This window comes from Pituophis catenifer, unplaced genomic scaffold, assembly GCF_029215685.1.
Source record: "Pituophis catenifer annectens isolate HBS135680 unplaced genomic scaffold, rPitCat1.0.hap2 SCAF_7, whole genome shotgun sequence".
Classification (NCBI taxonomy): domain Eukaryota; kingdom Metazoa; phylum Chordata; class Lepidosauria; order Squamata; family Colubridae; genus Pituophis; species Pituophis catenifer.
Window position 1 is genome coordinate 35,837,004 of NW_027256887.1, and position 23,874 is coordinate 35,860,877.

At 44.7% G+C, this 23,874-nt stretch overlaps 1 protein-coding gene across 12 annotated transcripts in view; it reads right to left on the reverse strand.

The window, feature by feature from the left end:
- NRCAM (neuronal cell adhesion molecule) overlaps window positions 1-23,874 on the reverse strand; it is a 138,496-nt gene that overhangs the window by 34,726 nt on the left and 79,896 nt on the right. The window contains exon 21 of one of the 12 annotated variants that reach the window (XM_070946896.1): window positions 12,444-12,452. The exons of the other annotated variants lie outside the window; for them this stretch is intronic. Within the exon in view, the coding sequence (XP_070802997.1) occupies window positions 12,444-12,452 (9 nt within the window). The remainder of the gene's footprint in view (window positions 1-12,443; window positions 12,453-23,874) is intronic. 12 annotated transcript variants of the gene reach the window in all.

Genomic DNA, 23,874 nt, shown 5'->3' on the forward strand with positions numbered 1-23,874 from the left:
GGAGGCTTCATGGTATCCAAAGCAGAACATCTAGATTCAGTCACAGTCCTTTTCCATATAGCTATGATGGCAAACCTATGGCATGTGTACTAGAGGTGGCACGCAACACCCTCTCTGTGGGCACGCGAGCCATCGCCCTAGCTCAGATCCGCCGCGCAGTCGTGTGCGCCTCCTGCTGGGTCTCTGCCACGCATGCACAGGGGCAGAGCGCACATTGGGGGGGCCACACATTCATGCGTGGGGGTGCATGCGTGGGGGTGCATGCATGTGGGGGAGCAGGGCGCATGCGAGGGCGCACACACATTGCATTTTGGGGGTTTGGGCGTGCACGTGCGCATTCGCGTTTTGGGCACTCGGTCCAGAAAAGGTTAGCCATAGGTGCCATATAGTATCAACCTTGTGAACTCTCAAGTTTCTTCTTTCCACTATGTATTCAAAATGGACAGTGATTAATATATGTATTATGTATATATGTGTATGGGTGTAGGTCAGTGGTGGGATTCTGCAGGTTCTAGGCGGTTCGGCCAAACCGTTTGTTAAATTGCTGGCTCGCCCCACCCCTTGCCCTGCCCCTCCGCACCACTATTTATTGCCAATAAATAGTGGTGGGCGAGGGGCGGGCGAGCCAGCAATTTAACAAATGGTTCAGTGTTTTTTTGTAATTTTATTGGCCTCGCAGCAGTGGTGGGTTCCTCCCAGTTCGGCCTGGTTCCGCGGAGCTGGTAGTAGTGATGATATGACATCACCAAACCGGTTCTGGCCCCCCGCCCCCCTGCCGCATTATTCTTACCTTTAATTTGGCCCCACCCCCAATCTATTGCTGCCTCCTGAGTCCCAGCTGATCGGCTAGAGGGGAAAAAACTGTTTAAACTCTTGCCACGGGGTTTCAAAGGGCCGCCCTCAGTGTTAAAAGAAAACAAATGAGTAGACCAGTGGTTCCCAAAGTGGGTGGTACCACCCCCTGGGGGGGCGGTGGAATGCCTTAGGGGGGCGGTAAGAGGCAAGGGGGGCGCTAGAGGCAAAAGGGGGTGGCAGGGGGGCGCTAAGTGGCAAGGAGTGTGGCCCCCACCCTTTGACCTGTGCAGTTACCTCCTTGCAAGCAAACAGCAAGAAAAAACAACTCCTTTCAGCTTCAGCATAGGCTAATTAGCCCCTTGATTAGATCGGCCTCCCGACTCTCAGCTGATTTGCTCTCAGCTGTTTTGCGCAGGGTCTGCTGCTTGCTGCAAAGAGCTAAATTGCTGGAGCAGATTTTTTTTTCTCCTTGTGCAAATCAAGCTGAAAACGAAACTTAAAAGTAAAGCAGGCTGTTGGCTTTGCTGTTTGCTGCAACGTTGGAAAATTAGGCAGAGGCAGATTTCTTTTCTTTTTCCTCACCAAAAAAGGTAGGTGCAAACAATGGGAAATTTAGGGAAAAAGAGGAGCGTTCAAGATTTTAAAACACAAAAGAAAAAAAGCTCTATTTAACTAGGGAATTGTAATAATTGAGATACTATTAATTATATTGTGTTGAAAGCAGAAATGATTAAGTTGTGGTTTGGAGGAATATATGGGGGAAATTATTTGGTTTGTTATTATTGGTAAATATAATTAATTGATTTGTAAGAAATTGGATGGCATGGAAATAATTGGAATATTCATGTTCATATTGATTAATATACAAAAAAGATAGTTATATAACTAATTGATTTATATTAAAATGTTGAATTTGTATTAAACAACTGTAATATTACATAATTAACCAATGTGAGGATGGATATAAAAATAGATGACAATGGGAAGGGGTATAATATAGAATAGAAGGGAAAAATTGAATTTGATTAAGATTAGAGATGAGGATGAAGGGTAATATTGGTTTTTTTTAAAAAAATAGATGAGGAATAAATATGGCAAAAAGGAAATATAGAAATTGTAAATTTAATTGAAATGACTAAACACTGTTTAAATTTATGAACCGGCCAAATACTCTGTTCAAAGAAAATACATTGTATGTTTGTATGTGTGTTTCTAATTATTGCTATTTATTCATATTTGTTCTCTTTTATTCTTTAAAGTTTAACAATTCATTCTTTATCTTAATATCTTTATACAGTATTTGTTTGGGGTTGGTTTTCTTCCCTTTCATCTTTTTTATTGTACAGCAATCTTTCTCCTCAAACCTACCACCTCTCTCTTTTTTTTCCTTCTTACTTTCTCTTCCCCCCTTCTTCTCCTCCCTACTTCCTCTTCCTTTCTCCTTCTCTCTTCCTCCCTCTCTTACCCTCACTCCTATCTAATTTCCTTTTCCTTCCTTCCTCCTTTCTCTTCCTTCCCTCTCTCTCCTTCCTTCTTCCATCTCTCTTCTCCTTCCTTCATCCCTCTCTATTGTTGTATTCATTTTCAATTTTATATTTTCCATTATGGAGTTCAGGCAACCCTGGTCTTTCTTTCATTTATCAAGTATATTTCTCAAAGTTTCCCCTCATCTTTTTAATTATTAGCAGTATATTTCATCTTATTCCATTTTTTTCTATTGAACCCAGTGTAATCATCTTTATCTTTTTTCAATTATTTCCTTTTCAATATTATCTCCTTGTTTCTCTTGCTTCTCATTCATCTTTTCTCTTTCGTTTTTCTTTTTGCAAGCTAACCAATTCTCTGCTTCTTTATTTCCCTTAAATGCCTCCCTTACTTTTTGAAACATCTCCCTTAGTGTCTCATATTCATCCTCCCAATTCTCCATATTTTCAATTTTAAAAGGCTAGGATTTTTAAGCTTATTCTTTTCATTTACATATGTGGGGGGTGGGGGCGATGCTTTTCAAGGAGTCACAAGGGGGGCTGAGAGCAGAGTCATTCTGACAGTGTCTTTTAAAATTGCTTGGAAGACCCATTTTTTCCCTAACAATAATGGTTTGTATACTTTGGAATAAAACATATACCTGGAAAAAGTACTTGCAAAAGTTGGACAGAAGGAAAAGAAAGGCAGGACTGGACTCATTATCAGTAGCTAGTTAGTTCATTGTTATCAGTGACTCCCACTGATTCTAAACTCATTTTAAGACTGGGATTGGTGACTACTGAAATTTAAGTATTCAACATTGGTCTCAGAAATCTTTGATTTGAACTATCAAATCTCTGATTTGAACTATCAAATCTTTGATTTGAACTTTGATTTGAACTATGGCAAGAAAAATCGTAAAATGGGGCAAAGCTCACTTAACCATAATAATTTTTGATATTTTAAGTGTAGAGAATTCAAATATTGAGAATGACCCATTATTTTGTCTCTTTTTCCGCACTAGGTACCACTATTTGATTTCTTTTCATTTTATTCAAATAACAACAGAAAACCCAATACAGTTCAGTATGAATTGGCTTTCCAGTCCTTCCTTGATGCACTTTTTCACATTAGTTATCTAGTTTAAATGCCAAAGAAAAATCAATGATATATTTTTCAGACCTTTGGAGGATCACACTGTCAATTGTTCACGCTGCTCAAACAAAACTAACAGGTGTGAATTAAGTTTTAGCTAAAAAATGGAGCTTTAATTCCAGAAGTCCATTCTTTAAACTTGGACTTCTGGAATTAAAAGGCTCTGGATTAAATGGTACTCCAGACAAAAGGTGGAGAAGAGTATCTTGCTTTTAGACATGATAATAGCTATCAAGAAAGGTGAGTTATGAGCTATTTTTACGTCATCAGAAATTTAATTTATTACCTGTTAAAAATGCAAAGACAAGGACTACAAGGAGCAAATAAAAGACCTTCATGTTGGGGTTGGTTCTGGACCAAATCTTACTTGTGGGACAGAAACCAGCTCTCAGCCCTCCTTGTGACTTCTTGAAAAGCATCCCCCCCCACATGCTCCACCGCCTTAGGAGGCAGGGGAGGGCTGCAGGTTGATCCCAAGGGGTCTGGGGCTACTGGTCTACCAGTTAAAAGCTTGGTAGACCAATACCTCTACTAAATACTAAAGAATTGTCACATGACCATCAAGCCATGCCCACATAATAAGCCACGCCCACAGAACTGGTAGTAAAAAAATTTAGAACCCACCCCTGACTGGTTGCCCAGGCTGCAGCCGAAGCTCCGCATCGTAATAGGCTCCAGGAGGAGGAGGGGCGCCGTCTGCCCCATTGCGAAGCTCAGTAAGAGCAACAAGAGCTGGCTGCAGGCACAGCTGGGTGGGCGCACATGCAGTGGGAAGCAGATTTAAGGTGCTGCCTCCAAGCCGAGGGGCGACTCGATGGTGCGATAGGTTCGCTGCCGCCGCTGCCGAGACAGGAGAGCAGAAAGAGATGGAGAGAAAGAGAAATGAAAGAGAGAAATGGGGGGGAGAAAGTGAAATGAAGGAGAGAAAGGGGGAAAGATGAAGGGGAGAAAGAGGGAGAGGAGAAAGAGATGGGGAGAAAAAGAAATGAAGGAGAGAAATGGGGGAGAAAGAGAAATGAAGGAGAGAAGGGGGAAAGAGATGAAGGGGAGAAAGGGGGAGGGAGAAAGAGATGGAGAGAAAAAGAAATGAAGGAGAGAAAGGGGGGGAGAAAGAGAGATGAAGGGGAGAAAGAAAGATGAGAGAGATGAGACACCCAGAGATACCTGTTTAAAAAAAAATACTCGGAGCCACAAAACCTGGGTGGGAGTAAGTGATATGGAGTTGGCAATGCCCACTCAGGTTTAAGGTTGTGTTTAAGTGTTTACATGTGTTTAAGATTAAGTATTTAAGGTTGCAGACATCCGATCGCTTCACCCTGCAGCCAGCCCTGTAGGCCTGCGCCCATCTCCCACCTGGGCAGCAGCGGCCTACCTAACCTGGTGGTATCACCTTGCTCTGCAGCCAGCCCGAATGCCCGCCTTGGACTGCCTCCGATTGCTCCAGCAGGTCATTTTTATTTAATTAATTTAATTAAGAATGCTGCAATGGGCATAAATGATGACTGGTCAGAAGTGCGAGGACCTGTCAAAAATCACTTTTTTCAGCCCTCTGCTAGTTCCTATGTGCATATGGACTACTCAGAAGGCTGAAAAAGTTATTTTTGACCGGTCCTCGCACTTTTGACCAGTCCTTGAACTTACGACTGTCTTCACATTTTACATTTTGCGCCCTATCTTGTCACCGTGGTGAAGAGAAGTAGTGGTGAAATGACTGACACAGTTGTTAAGAATGCTGCAACGGGCATAAATGTGAGGAAGGTCATAAGTGCGAGGACCGGTCAAAAATGTGAGGACCAGTCAGAAATGACTTTTTTCAGCCCTCTGAATAGTCCCTATGTGTATATGGACTAGTCAGAGGGCTGAAAAAGTTATTTTTGACTGGTCCTCGCACTTTTGACCAGTCCTTGAACTTACGACTGTCCTCACATTTTACATTTTGCGCCCTATCTTGTCATTGTGGTGAAGAGAAGTAGTGGTGAAATGACTGACATGATTGTTAAGAATGCTGCAATGGGCATAAATGTGAGGTCCGGTCAAAAGTGTGAGGACCAGTCAGAAATGACTTTTTTCAGCCCTCTGAGTAGTCCCATATGCGCTCCTGCGCGAGCTGCACTGGCTCCCGGTGGTCTTCCGGGTGCGCTTCAAGGTTCTGGTTACCACCTTTAAAGCGCTCCATGGCTTAGGACCTGGTTATCTACAGGACCGCCTGCTACCACCAATAGCCTCCCACCGGCCAGTACGCTCCCATAGAGAGGGGCTCCTCCAGGTGCCATCGGCCACACAATGTCGACTGGCGGCCCCTAGGGGGAGAGCCTTCTCTGTGGGGCACCTACGATCTGGAACGAGCTCCCCCCAGAGATACGGAGGATCCCGGATCTGCACACCTTCCGCCGCGCGCTTAAAACGTTTTTATTTCATCAAGCTGGCCTGGCCTAAATCTTCTTCTTTTTAAAATTTTAAAATTTAAATTTTAAACACTAATTTTAATTTGTTTAATTATGGGATATTTTTAAAATTTAGCCAAATTGTTTAATCTGTTTTAATCTATTTTAAATTTTGTATTTCTGTGTTTTATCTTTTGGCTGTTCACCGCCCTGAGTCCTTCGGGAGAAGGGCGGTATAGAAATTTAATAAAATAATAATAATAAATAATAGCCATGCCCACCCGGTCACATGACCAGCTAGCTACGCCCACCCAGTCACACGACCAGCTAGCCATGCCCACCCAGTCACATGACCACCAACTAAGCCATGCCCACAGAACCAGTTGTTTAAAAAATTGAATCCCACCACTAGTGTAGGTATATATATGTACGTATATAATGTATATAGCATGTGTAAATGTGTGTTATGTATGTGTATGGGTAGATATATATTTTCTTTTGAGAACAGGCAACAGAATTTCATTTTTAATGTGTGCTATTGTGTTCACAATAAAAACTGACAGGTTTATTTTTATCTTAATCAAACAATAAAATACAATCTTATATAAATACAGATATGAGTCTTTTTGGATTAAGTGACATATAAATTGTAAAAAACAAACAAGCAGAATCCCAGATTATAGTCTTATTATTGAAAATTGCAATAGGAAGGACAGTCTTATACTGTTAATGTCAACTCTGACGCCAGCCTGATCAAGGACATTTTGGAGGCTTCAGTGCTGCCACAATGGTGCTGAGGAATAGGGAGGGGAGAATAGGGATATCTGGGGGTTTGTAGCCAAAACAAAATAGTTTCCCCTATGAACCAAGGACATTTCCACAGGTAGTTGAAGAGAGGAGGAATGAAGTTTCCAAGCAACTGGAAAGCACCTTGATTGGACCATGTGACTGAGTGTTTAGGAAAGGGGGAAAACGTTTTACTTTTAATTAGGTGAAAACCGCGGGAACCTTTAGAGTTGGTTTTCACCAGCTTGTGCCAATATGATATAGCCAATAAACCTGTTATTTGAGGAAACTGCTTGCTTTGTTATGGGTGTATTACTTGGAACCCTGATATTAACTGTATTACTTGGAACCCTGATACAACTAAAGTCTCCGCTCCAACCGGTGCAGCTTTCCAGGGGCTCGGCCGCTTGCCCGGTCTACCCAGGCAGCAGAAAGATTCAGGGAAGATGGTGTAATGGAAAAGAAAGGAGAAGGTGCATTGGGCGTTAGTGGCAGGGTCCTGGAGAGCCTGCAGAGCCCCTTGGAGACCCAGCAGATGGCGGAATCAGTGGCAGAGATTGCGCGCCAGATAGGCACCCAGCCAAATGTCCACACCAAGTGGCTGGCCACCAGGGAACTGTACCGAGCAGAGGAGGACTTCAGATGCCAAGACTCATCCCAAGAACCAGTGAGGTATTGTCCAGTAACCCCAACCAGGGAGTTGGTGACCACAATCCTTGAGCGGAGGGAAAAGGGACCACTAGACCTGGACAACTTCGGGGACTGGAGGTACCAAACAGCAGTTCGTAGCCAGAACCTGGAGGGATTACCGGAGAGGTTCGACCAGCTGAACCTTGGAAGCCTGGGGCAGTCATGCCGACTTGAGAGCATGAGGGTGTCTCTGAGCCAGCTGACCCTGACCATCCCTCCCCTGTGGGAACAGATTGTCACTGCAATGACCTGGACAGCTAGCCCCACCACCACCTTTGTTGGTGCAGTCCATCCCAGGACCATGTTGGAGTCCACCGAGGCACCGAAGAGCCACTAGTCCACCTCAACAGCCCTAACTTCCACCTGGTTGGCAGGTGCCTCCCGGTTGACCTTACTATCTCAGACAATGCTCAGTCCAAGCCCAATGGACCCTGCCCCCGCTGTCCCCAGCAGCACCTCCACCTCCGGCCCGGCCTGCTGCCCTGCCACAGTTTAAAGCTGCCTTCAATGGGGATCCAGACAAACTGGCATTCTTCCTAAACTGAGTGTGGGCCCACATCGATGAATATGGCCCCAACTACCCAAATGATCAATCGATGAAAACCCGTGTCTTCCGAGGGGTTCCTGATGCATCCACAAGTGGCACTGGGTGGCAGCGGCCATGGATCCCGAGCTTCACCGCCATAAGAAGAAGGGACTGACCGAAAAGAAGCCAAAGAGCCAACCTGAGCGGCAGCAACTCAGCTGGCGGTTCAGTCCTCAGCAAGCTGATGAACAACCAAGGGGAACCTCAGTGCAGCCAATCAAGTGCTTCCGATGCAGCCAGCAGGGCCACCGAATGGCTGAGAGCCTGGCTCCAGCCTCTATACCAAAGACGAAGAGCCCAGAAGCAGCAAATCAGAAAGGGTTCGCAATCTGGGTGTCCTCCTGGATTCACAGCTATCTTTAGAAGATCATCTGACGGCTGTGACCAGAGGGGCCTTCGCACAGGTATGCCTGGTGCGCTAGTTGCACCCTTTCCTAGACCGGGATGCCCTTGCCACGGTCACCCATGCCCTTGTTACTTCTCGGTTGGACTACTGTAACGCCCTCTACATGGGGCTGTCTTGGGATGCACCTGAAGGCTACAGCTAGTTCAGAATGCAGCCGCACGGGTTGTTATGGGAGCTTCTCGTTACTCCTGTGTGACACCTCTCCTGCGCGAGCTGCACTGGCTGCCGGTGATCCTTTGGATTCGTTCAAAGTGCTGGTGCTTACCTATAAAGCCCTACATGGTTTAGGCCCAGGGTACTTGCAGGATCATCTCCTGCCATCCTCCCATCGTCTTGTGTGCTCCCACAGAGCGGGCCTTCTCAGGGTGTCATCAGCCAGACAATGTCGGCTGGCAGCCCCCAACCTCTGGAACGGGTTGCCCACTGGGCTTAGGACAGCCCCTGACCTCCTCTCCTTCCGACGCAAACTGAAGACGTGGCTCTTTCATCAAATGGGCTGACCGTTGGGGGATTTTTACATTGAAATAATTTTAAGTAATTTTTAATTGGATTTTAATTTTTATGTAATTTTCGAATTTGTTGAATGTCTCTTTGTAAGCTGCCCTGAGTCCTTCGGGAGAAGGGTGGCATATAAATTACATACATACATACATACATACATACATACATACATACATACATGCATGCATGCATATAAATAAATAAATAAAAATCCTAAAAAAATGCCATGGAAGGCTACGGAGAGGGGAGAGTTTTCCTGCCAAGCTATTGAGGTCTCCACTCCCCTATCTGGGCAAGAGGGAACTCCAGCCCAGGAAGCCCAACGGCTGATGGTCTACAACAGCGATGACGAAGGCAAGGACGACCCAATGGTAAGTGAAGCCATCTGTCCGTTCACCATCCAGTCAAAGCTACTGGTGTCCAAGACAGGGGAGCAGGGGGAAGAAGTGGAAGCAATCATAGACACAGGTTGTACCCGTTGCCTGATCAGCCTACCCCTGACCCACCCCATATGATTTGAGCAAGTCGATGGCTCATTGATAGGCACCTTCCCTATCTCCTGGGAAGGTGGCTGTAGAAAACTGAGACTGGGAATAGGCTCTCCCCCTCCCAGTGACACTGCAAGAGGAGCCGCCCAGTGTCTGAGTGACACTAAGTGAACCAAAATTGCCTCAGCCACCTCAACGCCACTCCCAGGCACCTCCCAGGTCCCCAAGGAATACTGAGACCTAGCCGAGGTGTTCAGCAAGAAAGAATGCAATGCGCTGCCTCCCCGCCCCACGGACTGTGTGATAGAATTCATACTGGGGGCTAAACTGCCTAAACCAAAAATATACTCCATGACCCCTAAAGGAATGACAGAGCTGAGAGAGTACATCGACACCACCCAAGCCTGCAGATTAATACAGCCTGCCAAATCCAGGGTGCCCACCCCGGTCCTCTTTAAAGAGAAAAAAGATGGGTCAATGAGGCTGTCGAGCCTCGGTTGGGGCTCGCCATCACTGGGGAGGACGACGAGGAGGGGGCAAGCTGCTGGACTCTCCGGGGGCGTGTCATCAGCTGTTTGAGAAGTCTTTACCACTCGCGCACAAAACTCTTTCATCGGAGATGGGGGGGCATGGAGTTTGCAGATGACGCTGCCTTGTGATATAACAGAGGCATGCTCCTCCTACAGGCCAGCTAGGGGAAGGAGGGAAGATGTTGACTGTTTGATTGCCACTTGATTTGTTAACTGTTTAATTGCCACTTGATTTATTGCTGCGTATATAAAAGGCGCTACGCTGCAATTGCGTGTAGCGCTAACTTTAAACCTTGTTTCTGGCTTGTGCCTTTCTCCTGCCTGTGTTTGCTGTGCTGAACCTAATTAAAGGATTGCAACTGCTTTATTCCGTTCTGGTGGTGGCTTGTTTCCAGTGCAGTTGGGTGGACTGGCCAAGAGAAAGTTAGCGCTACCCCACCCACCAATTTCAACTGCCTACGTTCCCTAGCTGCGGTCCGGCGAGAAAGGCTGTCAGTGATGGCAGAAGGGACGGCGCTAGGTGATTCGGAGTTGGAGGTCCCTCTAGAGGCTGACGTGGAGGAGGTGGTTGTGGAAGAGGAGAAGCTACAAACAGCAACCCCTCACCAACCGGTGGTCAGACCCAAGCTGCGCCAGCCCCGTGAGGAGGACTGTGTGGAGACGGCTGGTGCGCAGAGTCAAGGGCTAGACCCTTCGGGACAGGTTTCCGGTGGGGGCTGGTGGCCTAGTTCTACTCATATCGAGCCCCAATGGCCATCTACCCCCCGTTGGGTCCGTCATTTAGAGGTTGGCGGGAGAGACGTTGGACAGACGACGAAGAGGCGGACTGGGGCTATGATACTACAGGGCCTGAACTCAGTGCTATGGATGCCATAAGAGATCGGTTTGGAGAAGGGAGTTTCCGGGACGCCCCATCTTGGCAACCCTGGGCCACTGGGGCGGAGCCGTTACAAGGCAAGTCTTGGCAGGATGAGGGCCTTTCCAGGTCAGAGGTTCAGTTTCGCATTGCTAGCCCCAAATTCCGAAGGGAACAGGAAACAGGAAAAGGATAGGGCCAAATCGAAGACCGAGACTACCACCCGCCTAAGAGGGAGGATAGCACCAGGGGTTCCGAACAACCATCGACCAGAAGAGAGGTAGGAGCTGGAAGGAGGGCACAACGTCCTGTGGGGGAACGGAGGCCCGTTGGAGACCTGAGGAGAGATGGGGAGAACAGACCGCCTGTACCACCCCCAGCATGGATCCCGGTTCGTGGGATGTGGGCACCACCTCCAATCTCGGGCCCTCCTGCACTGCAAGCCACCTTTGACGGGAGCCCAGACCGTGTGGCGTTGTTCTTAAGCCAGGTGGTTAGTCATCTAGACCAGTATGGTCGCTGGTATCCATCACAATGGGCCATGGTGGTAGCCATTACGGCTGTGTTAACCGGCAATGCAGCAGATTGGGTGGCGGGATTACATCGCAACCATGCTAGAGAACTGGTGAATGTGGGTAGGTTCTTGGAAGCTCTCCGGTCTGCTTTTGAGGATGACTCCAGTGTACAAATCGCAGAAGGAGCTCTTGTAGCCCTCAAACAGTGGGGTGTTCCTGCAAAAGACTATGTACGTGATTTCCAGAAAATTGCTAGTCGCTTAAGGGACTGGCCCGAACGGATGCTAGTCCAGCAATTTCGGATGGGGTTGGATCGTGAGTTACGTCAAGCCTGTGCATACCGAGGCCTGGCTCCGCGCCTGGCTGTTTGGTTTAAAGCCACTATTGAACTGGACATTACCCTCTGGGAGTTTAGGCCTCGGTCGGAAGTTAATGTGGGACAGAGACGGGTTCCCACGGAGAGGGCCTCAGAAAAGCCGCCAACCACGCAGGTTCAAGTACCTCTGCCCAGCAGCGTCCCACCTGAAAGGTCTCAGCGACCGGTGTTTCGTTGTTTTCGCTGCAATCAGATAGGACACAGAGCGGCTGAATGCCCTGAACCTCCGTTACGAGTACAGGCCCAAAAGCCGGCTACGGGGGTAGCGACCAGAGGCCGACCACGGCAGCCACAAGAGCGTACCCAAGCACTTCAAGGACCAAAGTCCGTCGTAGACCATCAGGCTCGTGATATTACACCAACCACTGTGGCGGGGAAATTCCCAGTGGTGTTGGGCGACAGTGATGACGACGAGCCGGAGGACCCTATGGTGAGCAAAACTGTGTTCCCTTTTGTCATACCTGTGGTGCTGAGGAATCCCCGAAGCACAACGGGTTTTCAGTATGGTGCTTTAATAGACACTGGATGTACCCGTTGTCTGGTGCGGAGAAGTGTGGTGGATGCTCTGGGCCTACAGATAAAAAAGCTAAAAGTTCCTGTGAAGTTCGAACAGATGGATGGGTCCTTATTGGGGGGGGGGATGCCTGCTAACCACGTAACTGAACAAGTGTTGTTGGCGATAGGTGAACATCAAGAGTCCATCCAGTTTATTGTGGTTGAAAAAATGATAGAGCCAGTTATTCTGGGTCTCACATGGTTAGATAAATGGCAACCTCACATCTGGTGTGAGGGGGGTTATCGTAAGCTTAGAATCCCTTTGGGACCTGCTGTCCCGTCCCCTGCTTCTTCAGTGGGACAGTCGAGTGAGGGACAGGACAATAGCTGTGCCTCCACAGAGGTGTTGCTTACACCGGACTTTCCTATTGTTTACCAAGACCTTTCAGCCGTCTTTAGTGAAAAGGAATGCGAAGTACTACCCCCCCATCAGACTACGGATTGCGCTATCGAGTTGGTGCCTGGGGCTAAGTTACCGAAACCTCGAATGTATTCCATGACCCAACAAGAATTATCCGAGTTACGACAATATATCGATAAAAATTTAGCTAGAGGTTTCATCATCCCTAGTAGATCTGGCTGCCCCAGTCTTCTTCAGGGAGAAGAAGGACGGTGGGGTTCGGTTATGTGTTGACTTCCGAGATTTGAATGGAGTATGTATAGAACATCTATACCCCTTATGAAGGATTTGTTAGCTGCGCTATCTACACGACGGGTATTTACAAAACTCGATTTACGGGAAGCATACTACCGAGTATGAATCAAACAGGGTGATGAATGGAAGACCACTTTCAACTGCCCTCTTGGTAGCTACCAATATAGAGTTATGCCATTTGGACTTCAAGGCGCTCCAGCGGTGTTCATGCAGCTTATCAATGAAGTTTTGCATGAATATTTGTATAGAGGAGTTCTTGTTTATTTAGACGACATTCTAATATATACGCGCACCTTGGAAGAACACGTTGTGTTAGTCCGTCAGGTTTTAGAGAAGTTGTTAGCTGCTAAACTGTTTATAAAACTTTCGAAATGTGAGTTCCATAAATCAAAAATAGATTACCTCGGGTACAGGACCTCAAGCGATGGGATAGAAATGGATCCACGTAAAGTCCAAGCTATAGTTGAGTGGCAAGCGCCGAAAACCAGGAAACAACTCCAAAGTTTCCTTGGTTTCGCGAATTTCTATCGCCAATTCGTCCCCGCATTTGCCGCTATAGCACTACCGTTAACAGACCTGTTACGCACTAAATCCCCTGTGATAAAACCAAGACCAAACCAGTTATTGCAATGTCAAAGTGCATTTGAACAGTTGAAATATCTTTTCACCAGAGAACCGGTACTTAAACATCCTGATCTGTCTTGTGAATTCATCGTTCAAGCCGATGCTAGTGACGTTGCTGTGGGAGCTGTGTTGCTGCAAAAAGATGAACAGGATAGGATACGCCCTTGTGCTTATACCTCACGCAAATTAAACACCACAGAGCGAGGGTGGGCGATCTGGGAAAAGGAGGCCTTCGCTGTCCGTTGGGCTCTACTTACATAGCGTCACATCCTGGAAGGGGCTACTATCCCGTTTGAGGTATGGACAGACCATAAAAATTTAGAGGCATTACAAACGCCTAGACGTCTGTCCCCAAAACAACTACGCTGGGCACAATATTTTCGAAGATTCAATTTCAGACTCAAATATGTGCCAGCAGGAAAGAACTTCCTCGCCGATGCACTTTCTCGTATGCGACAATATAACACTAAGCGCGAGGAAGTAGTGGAATCTCTTATACCACCTATTGAGAGTGGGCATGCGGTTGCGGCGGTGTTACGGAAAGAAGCGTCCTTTTTAAGGAATCTTCGGATAGCTATCAGCCAGGACACGTGGGTAAATCAAAACCAAACGTCAGTAATCCTACGAGATGGATTAGGGTGGAATGGGGATCGTTTATACATTCCAGAACCACTTCGAGCTACAGTTTTAAGACGGTGCCATGATGCCAAACCAGCAGGTCACTATGGTTTCCTTAAAACACTTCACCTGAATTTTGGTGGCCATGAATGCGTGGTGAAATTGAACGTTACGTAAAACCGTGCCCAACATGCGCGGCAGCAAAACCATGGTCAGGGAAACCACTCGGTCGATTACAATCGGTGGCTGATCCTAGTCGTCCGTGGGAGGAGGTGGTGATGGATTTTATAGTGGACTTTCCACCCAGCAATGGACATACCATTATTTGGACAGTAGTAGACCTATTTTCAAAGCATTTTATACCCTGTCGGGGTTTACCATCTGCCCGACGATTGACAGGCATGTTTATACAACATATCTACCGCCTTCATGGGGTTCCGAAGCGTATTATATCAGATCGGGGTGTCCAGTTCACTGCCCAGTTTTGGAGGTCTTTCATTCATAGGATAGGGTCTACTCAAGGATTAAGTTCAGCCTTCCATCCCAGTACAAATGGAGCAGCCGAACGAGCTAATGCCGCTGTGGAACGATATCTACGTTGCTACGTTTCGTATCAGCAAACTGATTGGTCTGCCTTACTCCCGTTTGCTGAAGTCGCGTACAACAATATCAGCCACCGTAGCACGGGATTTTCTCCTTTCCAGATCATCTATGGAAGAGAATTCCCTGCCCTACCTGAGGTAGAACCTCCAGCTACAGGTGTATCTACGCATTCCGGTTGGGCCGACAAGATCCGACAAACGTGGCCAGCGGTAAAAACGGCGCTTCAAAAAGCAGCAAATGAATACAAATGATAAAAAAAGAGCCGACCCAAAACCGTTTTCTGTAGGGGATCACGTGTATCTATCTACAAAATACTTGAAATTACGATTACCTAGTAGGAAACTAGGTCCCAAATACATAGGTCCTTTTCCTATAACACGTGTGATCAACCCTGTCACTGTCATGCTTAAGCTACCTTCACTGTTAGGAAAAATACATCCTGTTTTTCATAGCAACCTCCTTAAACCTGTCAAAGAGGAAAGGCCCACACATCAGCCTGTTTCCCCGGGACTGAGTCATTCAGATCAATATGAGATAGATAAAGTATTGGATTCACGTCTACGTAGAGGCAGGTTACAGTACTTAGTACGGTGGAAGGGTTACCCACTAGCACAAGCATCTTGGGTGGCAGCTCCAGACATTCATGCCGACCGGTTGCTCTGTCGGTATCATCGTAAATATCCAAATAAACCAGGTCCCAGTGGGTAGAACGGTTGCTATACTAACATCTTTATTTTGTTTCCTGCAGGTGGACTCCTGGTAGAGAGGAGCCGCCTGTCGAGCCTCGGTTGGGGCTTGCCATCACTGGGGAGGACGACGAGGAGGGGGCAAGCTGCTGGACTCTCCAGGGGCGTGTCATCAGCTGTTTGAGAAGTCTTTACCACTTGCGCACAAAACGAAGCAAACTCTTTCATCGGAGATAAGGGGGGCATGGAGTTTGCAGATGACGCTGCCTTGTGATGTAACAGAGGCACGCTCCTCCTACAGGCCAGCTAGGGGAAGGAGGGATGATGTTGACTGTTTGATTGCCACTTGATTTGTTAACTGTTTAATTGCCACTTGATTTATTGCTGCGTATATAAAAGGCGCTACACTGCGATTGCGTGTAGTGCTAACTTTAAACCTTGTTTCCGGCTTGTGCCTTTCTCCTGCCTGTGTTTGCTGTGCTGAACCTAATTAAAGGATTGCAACTGCTTTATTCCGTTCTGGTGGTGGCTTGTTTTCAGTGTAGTTGGGTGGACTGGCCGAGAGAGGCTCTGCATTGATTTTAGAGAAATAAACGCCATATGCCTAGAAAATACATACCCATTCCCCCTCATGAAGGACCTACTAGCCCACCTGGCAAAGGGAAAGGTGTTCACAAAACTGGACCTACAAGAGGCTTACTATAGAGTACGAATTAAAGAAGGAGATGAGCGGGAAACTGCCTTTAACTGCCCATTAGGCAGGTTCCAATTCAAAATGATGCCCTTTGGCTTACAAGGAGCCCCCAGGATCTTCATGCAGCTGATCAATGAGGTGCTGCATGAGCACCTATACAAAGGAGTCCTAGTGTACCTAGATGACATTCTCATCTTCACTGAGACCCTTGAGGAACACATCAAATTAGTATGCCAAGTACTAAAGAAACTGCTCGCAGCTAAACTATATGCAAAGCTGTCAAAATGTGAATTCTACAAGTCCAGTCTAGACTACCCAGGCTACCGAGTGTCAAACAAAGGCATAGAAATGGACCCAGCAAAAGTTAAAGCCCCTTTATACCCGAAAGCAGCTGTAAAGCTTCCTGGGGTTCACAAATTTCTACCAACAGTTCATCCCCTCTTTTGCTGAAATCACCTTGCCCATCATGGAACTGTTAAAAATGGGGGAAGGCTCACAACAACTAAGCCAACCCCTAAAATGGAGCTTAGAGTGCCAATGGGCGATCTAGGAGCTCAAAAAGCTGTTTGCCAAGGAGCCAATACTCAAAATATCCCAATCCAGAACAACTCTTCATGGTTCAGTGATGTGGCCGTCACAGTGATCCTCCTTCAAAGGAATAAAGAAGGCAACCTGTAACCCTGTGCATACACCTCCAAAAAATTGACAGAACCTGAGAGGAGGTGGGCAGTGTGGGAGAAGGAAGCCTACGCAGTCTGATGGGCCCTACTAATGTGGCGACACTTTCTAGAGGGTAGCCAAATACCTTTTGAGGTGTGGACTGATCACAAGAACCTGGAGGCACTCAAAAACCCCTGAAGACTCTCCCCAAAACAAGCCAGATGGGCGCAGTACTTTAAATAGTTTAACTTTGAGCTAAAATACATCCCAGGGGGGAAAATCCCCCTGGCTGATGCGCTGTCACATAAACCACAATATGACAGCAAATGTGAGGAGGTGGTCCACACTATGCTCCCCCCTCCCAACTGGCAGCACAAGCCACAGATGAAGCAACAAAGAAACGCAGATGGGGGGGATGACCCAAAGGCTAAAACATGAACTGCCAAATGACCAGTGGTAACAAGGACAACAAGAGGGTGCTGACCCTCAAGAATGGAATAGCATGGAAGGACTCAAAACTGTATTTGCCCAACAACCTACGGGTCCAAGTACTCCAGAAAAGTCACAACTCCAAGCAAGCGGGACATTTTGGCTATTTAAAAACCTTACACCTGGCCAGGAGGCAATTTTGGTGGTCAAAGATGTAGAAGGATGTTGAGGACTATGTGAAGACCTGCGCCACATGTACAGTCATGAAAAACAAGTGGCAGACCCATCTTGGCCCTGGGAGGAGATTGTCATGGATTTCATCGTAGAACTACCTGATAGTGGGGGAAACACGGTCATTTGGACCGTAATAGACCTGTTCTCAAAACAAGCCCACTTCATAGCTTGCCCTAGTCTCCCGTCTGTAAATAAGCTGGCCAAATTGTTTGAATATCTATAGGCTGCACAGGGTTCCCTGCAGGATTATCTCTGAGAGGGGGGTCCAATTCACCAAGTTCTGGAGGGAGTTCATAAGGTCCATTGGGTCCTTGCAGGGGCTTAGCTCGGCATTTCATCTGAGTACCAATGGGCCGTGATGAGAGCGAACGCAATGTTACAGCAATACTTGAGATGCTATGTCAACTATCAACAAACTAATTGGACAGAACTGCTGCTGTTTGCTGAACTGGCATACAACAACATGGTGCATAGTAGCACTGGGTTGACCCCTTTCCAAGTCACCAGTGGTGTGGAGTTCGTCCCCATGCCTGAACTCCCTAGGGAGCCACCCTCATCCATGTCATTGACTGAATGGATGGAGTCCCTGAAGAAAGGATGGGAGAATACTAAGCAAGCCCTTTGACAAGCAGAAAAAACCCATAAAGTGCAAGGCAACAAGCGTCTACCTTCCCATGTGCTTTTCCAACTGGAAAGTAAGGTTTATCTCTCAATGAAGTATTTGAAGCTAAAGCTCCCTTGTAAGAAGTTAGGGTCCAAATTTATTGGACCTTTTCCGATAGTGAAAATGATTAACCCTGTTACCGTGCAGCTTAAGCTCCCCTGCCTACTGGGGAAAGTGTATCTGGTTTTACACAGCAGCTTGTTAAAACCAGCGGTAAGCTCCCAGCTCAGGCCGGTAGATTGGGCAGCCCCAAAACCAATTGTAGTACAGGGAGAGATACACTATGTACACTCTCAAGTGTACAACAGGAGGTTGCAGTATTTAGTACAATGGAAATGGTACCCAGTATCAAAAGCTACCTGGCTCAAGAGTTGGGATGTGAAAGCTGATAGGTTGGTTAAGCAATTTCACGAGATACCCACAGAAGCCTAAAGGACCACCGGGGGAGGTAGAGGGGTTAAATTGGGTCCCAAGTAACCTCTTTGAGATTTTTCCTTTTCCCTTGCAAGAAGTACTTTTCCATTAAGGGTGGGTGGGGGCACCTGTCAATTCTGAAGCTAGCCTGATTGAGGCTGTTTTGGAGGCTTCAGTGCTGCCACAATGGTGCTGAGGGATAGGGAGGGGGGAATAGAGCTAGCTGGGGTTTTGTAGCCAAAACAAAATAGTTTCCTCTGTGAACCAAGGACATTCCCACAGGTGGCTGAAGAGAGGAGTGAAGTTTCCAAGCAATCGGATAGCACCTTGATTGGACCACGTGACTGATTAGTTGGGCAAGGGGGAAAAACTTTTACTTTTAATTAGGTGAAAACCGCGGGAACCTTTAGAGTCAGTTTTCACCAGTCTGTGCCAATATGGTATATCCAATAAACTTGTTCTTTGAGAAAACTACTTGCCTCAGAGTTCTGCTTGTTATGAGTGTATTACTTGGAACCCTGACAATGAACTTATGAGAAATATAAAGGAAGGAAGTCTCGACTTGTCTTTCGTCTCGAGCTGCGAATGTAACAAATCACCACAAGCAGAGATGAGATTGCAAGTTTTACTAAGGGTATTGTAGATTCACAGCCAAAAGCAAAGCACAAGTCGGATGGTTGGTTCAAAGTCAGCACTGTGCGCAACTGCCGCACGGCGCTATTTATCCCAAACTTAACTCCGAAATCAGCATTCAGCACTTACTATCCCAACCATTCCCCCCTGATCAGCTGTTTAGTGGTCGTGTTAGTTCCGACGTCATCGAACATTGCCGACCAGGAACCGAGTGGGAAGTTGATGGGTTCAGGGATCGCTGTGTGTGCCATGCCGTCTCGCGCATCAAAACTGCCATCTGCTGTTTTGCTCCCCATTCCATACGGGTGACGTCTTTATGGCCTCCCAGACCCCCCAGCAATGGCGAGCTCCGGCAGGGCTCGACAGGAAGGAAGGAAGGAATATTAACCAAGCAGAAGCTTTTGGAAATAAAAGACATGGTCTTTAATTTCAGCTGCTTTAATAAGAAGACCATATTTGGTAGCTAAGAAAAGGTAATTATTTAAGACCTGTTCCATTCTGAACTGCTGGAGAATTAGTGACTGTAAGATTAGTTGACATAGCATATATAATATGAAATAATCAAATTATAATTAAATATAACTAACATCTTCAATACAACATCTGTAAATATGCTTAGTAAGATACTGCCAGATAATTAAGCACAGATTGAACTGCATGTTTATTTATTCTAATATCCAATCAAATGTTTCTAAAACAATATCCCAAAATGGAAGATTCTACATGTAATGAAAAAATGTGCACATATTTTTCTAATCTCATGCAATTTTGTAGATTTCAAAATTTCCTTTTAGAATGGTACATTCCATCTACAGTAGTGGCCAAGATTGTGGAAACCTTTTGGGAAAAGTATATTTTTGAGGTTTGATGGCTAATAACACCACTTTTTTTGGAGTTTCAAGATAATCATATTCCACTGCTGGAATGGCCTGGGAATAGCCCAGACCTTAACCCAATTGAAAATCTATAGAGCCGACTAAAGAAACTTGTTAGTCAGAAGCGACCCAGCAATAATACCCAGTTAATAGAAGCAATCATTCAATCTTGGTTTCACATTATAACAGCTGCAGAACTAAAAGAATTACAGCCTTACAACGTCTCCATGGGAAGACATTGTAAGGCTGTAATTCATGCTAAAGGTTACCCAACCAAGTATTAACTGACATGATAATTTTTGTTTATCTCATTTTTTCTATGTTGATACTTTTTATCTCATTTTTTCTATGTGTTTCACTTTTCTACTTTATATTGAAACGGCTATTCTAATAGCAAATCCTTCATAAAAGTTATTGCATTACATTCTTGATTAAATTATCTTTCCATTGATATATAATTTTATGGTACTACTCCCCCTCCAAAAAAAAGTGGTGTCATTAGCTAGTTTTAGAAAATACTTTTCCCAAAAGGTTTCCACAATTTTGGCCACTACTGTATTCTATGGAAAGTTATTTTGATAAAATAAATAGTAATACCCTTATAAAATGTTGAAGGTGCAGTATGCATGACAGATGAGGTTTCAAAAGGGTTTTTTGAATATCCAATATCTCTGTTTGTCAGCCAAAGAGCCACCGCTATCCGAAGACATCTCCATGGTCATGTAGTCGGCCTACAGAGCGCTGTTACCTTCCCACCAAAGTGGTCCCTATTTTTCTACTTGCATTTTTTACGTGCTAGGTTGGCAGAAGCTGGGACAAGTAACGGGAGCTCACTCCATTACACGGCACTAGGGATTCCAACCGCTGAACTGCCGACCTTCTGATCGACAAGATCAGCGTCTTAGCCACTGAGCCACCATGTTCTTTTTTTTCACACTTACATGTTACTAACTTAACAACTGCAGGGATTCATTTAACAACTGTGACAAGAAAGGTTGTAAAATGAGGCAAAATTCACTTAACAAATGTTTCGTTTAGCAACAGAAATTTTGGGCTCAATTGTACTCATACATTGAGAATTACCTGTATTGCTACACTTGAATTACAGTTTAATTACTGAGACGGCTGAGGATGGCCCTAGAAAAGCAAACAGTTAAAATGTGAAAATGTATTTAGAAAGCATACAAGTTTCTCCCCAACTGTACCTATCTGACTGGGAAACTTGAAAACGTTTTTTGTTTTGCTTCTGAAAATATTCCTTTAATATAACTTTGAAATATAACAGGTTTCAGTTAAACCTGCTTTTACAGTGATGAAAAACTAAATAGCTACAATAGTAAAATTAAATTCTACTGAAAATGTTGTAAACGTAGATACATATAATTTAACTTATTCAATTCAACTGTCTTGAATTACTGATAAAAATAATAAAGGTGGGAATAAAAAAAAACTAAAAAGAAAAAAAATATTTGTGTGCCAGCTATCCTGTTGTCTAACAGCATCCTGAACTAAATTGACTTTGCTATTGGGAGTCTGCGTGAAATAGAAATAAAATAATTTATTCATGGCTTTATTTTAAAACTTATTGCTTTCCTTATTGTATAATAGTACATTAGCAAGAGAAGAAATTCCGAATAAATTATAGGTGTCATGAAATGTTAGGATCATTTTTGAACTTTCAGTTATTAAACTATATATCCACAACAAAATGCCAATGAAATAATTAATACTGAATAAACAGGTAAAATGATATTGATATGGTTTAGAAAACATTTTCTAGCTACCAGGTAGCAGCATATTGCTTTTTTTTTTTTAATTTGATTTATATGCCGCCCTTCTCCGAAGACTCAGGGCGGCTTACAATGTGCTCAGCAATAGCCTTCATCCTTTTGTATATTTATACAAAGTCAGCTTATTGCCCCCACAAACTGGGTCCTCATTTCACCTACCTTAGAAAGGATGGAAGGCTGAGTCAACCTTGAGCCTTGGCGAGATTCGAACCCTGCAGTAATTGCAGGCAGCTAGGCTTAATAACCAGCTTAATAACAGGGTGCCTTAAACCCCTGTACTACCAAGGCTCTTGACTGCTTGACTGCTCTGCAGAAATTTAGCATCCAGTTTTAATCTCTGAGGTGGAACAAGTCAGGTATGTAGGAATATATGAGCAATGAAGCTAGAAAAATACCTTAGAAACCACTGAAGATGATGGAAATATATGAAGCAATCAGAATATTTTTATTAGGTTTCCTTTCTAGAAAATATTTTATTTATACACATATTCCTTTCCTCTTTTCCCTGTACCTATCTATTGTTCCCTGAATCTGCTCTGAAATGTATCCTTATAATTAAGAACTATTTTTGGGCCTACAGAAAGAGCTAGAAGAAACAGCAGTTCCATCAATGGAAAAGATTAACTGAATAGGTTTGATGCTTTCTTTTATTTCATTACTATTTAAGAGAGAAGGATAAAATGCTATTAACTATTAGCTAGAAAAAAAAATGAAATAATATTCAGCAAGGTATTACCATACTTTTTATTGGTACTTACCATATTTTTCGGAGTATAAGACACACGTTTCCCCGCCCTAAAAGAGGCTGAAAATTTGGGTGCATCTTATACTCCAACTGTAGGTTTTTCTAAGCTTTTTTTCAGCCCTAATGAGGCGCTAGCAAGTGAAGCGATCTTCCAAGCTTTGCCTGCTCCCTCCGACTCTCAGATGTGATTTAAAAGCTTTTTTTCAGCCCTAATGAAGTGCTAGCAAGTGAAGTGATTTGCCTTCCGAACTTTGCCTGCTTTTCTCATTGCTGCTCCCTCTCAGCTGTGCTTTAGCAGGGGATAAAAAGTGTGTGCGCGGGCTCAAAACCAGCAATGTGCTGAAGCTGACCAAACTAAGGATGCTAGCCAGATGAATACCTGGTAGGCAGATTTCCCCCCCCTATTTTCCTCCCCAAAAACTAAGCTGCGTCTTATACTCTGGTGTGTCTTATACTCTGAAAAATACGCTACATCTTAGTGAAATATTTCAGCAAATAAGCTTTAGTATGTATGACATTGATTAATGAAACAGTAAGAAAAATTATATTAAATTACTGAGCAGCTTAGTGCTCTTTGGAACAGTAATGTGTGCTACAAATAATAATCCTACATCAGTATTTTATTAGTACAGTACTTTGAGGAGGTCAATAATGACATGAGGATATGTGGCCCACTGATAAAGAATTAAAACTTCCAGCACTGTTGAAACTGGGATGTTATGTTACCCTAATTCGGATGATGGAGTCAGCAATCCAGTGGAAAGATATTAAAGAAGATATTGTATGGATTATAAGTTTAAAGTCATTGATTTTGTTTATATAAGGGAATATTTTTTAGTAGGATGGGCAGAAGAACAAAGATATTAAGAATTGTTGTGTATGGTAATTTTGTAGGAAAGTGGGTGGAGATAGGTTAGTGATTTGATTATACAGATTAAGAAAAGGGATGCTTAAGAGATATATTTATGGGAGTGGAGGAAATGGCTAGTGTAGAACAAATGTAAAACTAGAATATATGGGGAAGGCTGCTTTGAAATGTCATATTAATATACACAAAAGATTAAATGTTAAAGTAGGATTTATTATATAGTTTTAAAGTGGAAGGTCATTTTGAAATGTTATATTAATATACAGACATAAGTATGGGGGAGGAGAAAAAAAAGGGCAGATTATCGATAAATTGGGAGTTATAATAATATTACTGTGTTAAATCAGAAGTTATTATATAGTGTTATAATGGAATGTTATTTTGAAGTGTATGGCAAGAGGGGGAAGTAATAATATTAATAATATCACTAGGAGTAAGGGTCAGTATTTGGAGGAGGGAGTAAGGGGATGGTAAAATACTATATAATCTGTTATGTATTAGGTTCTTATTTTGCAGAAGTCATGGGGGGAGGGGGGAGGGGGTGGTGAGGAGGGGTTGGGGAGGAGGGGGGGTAAAAAGGGGGGAAAAATTTGTA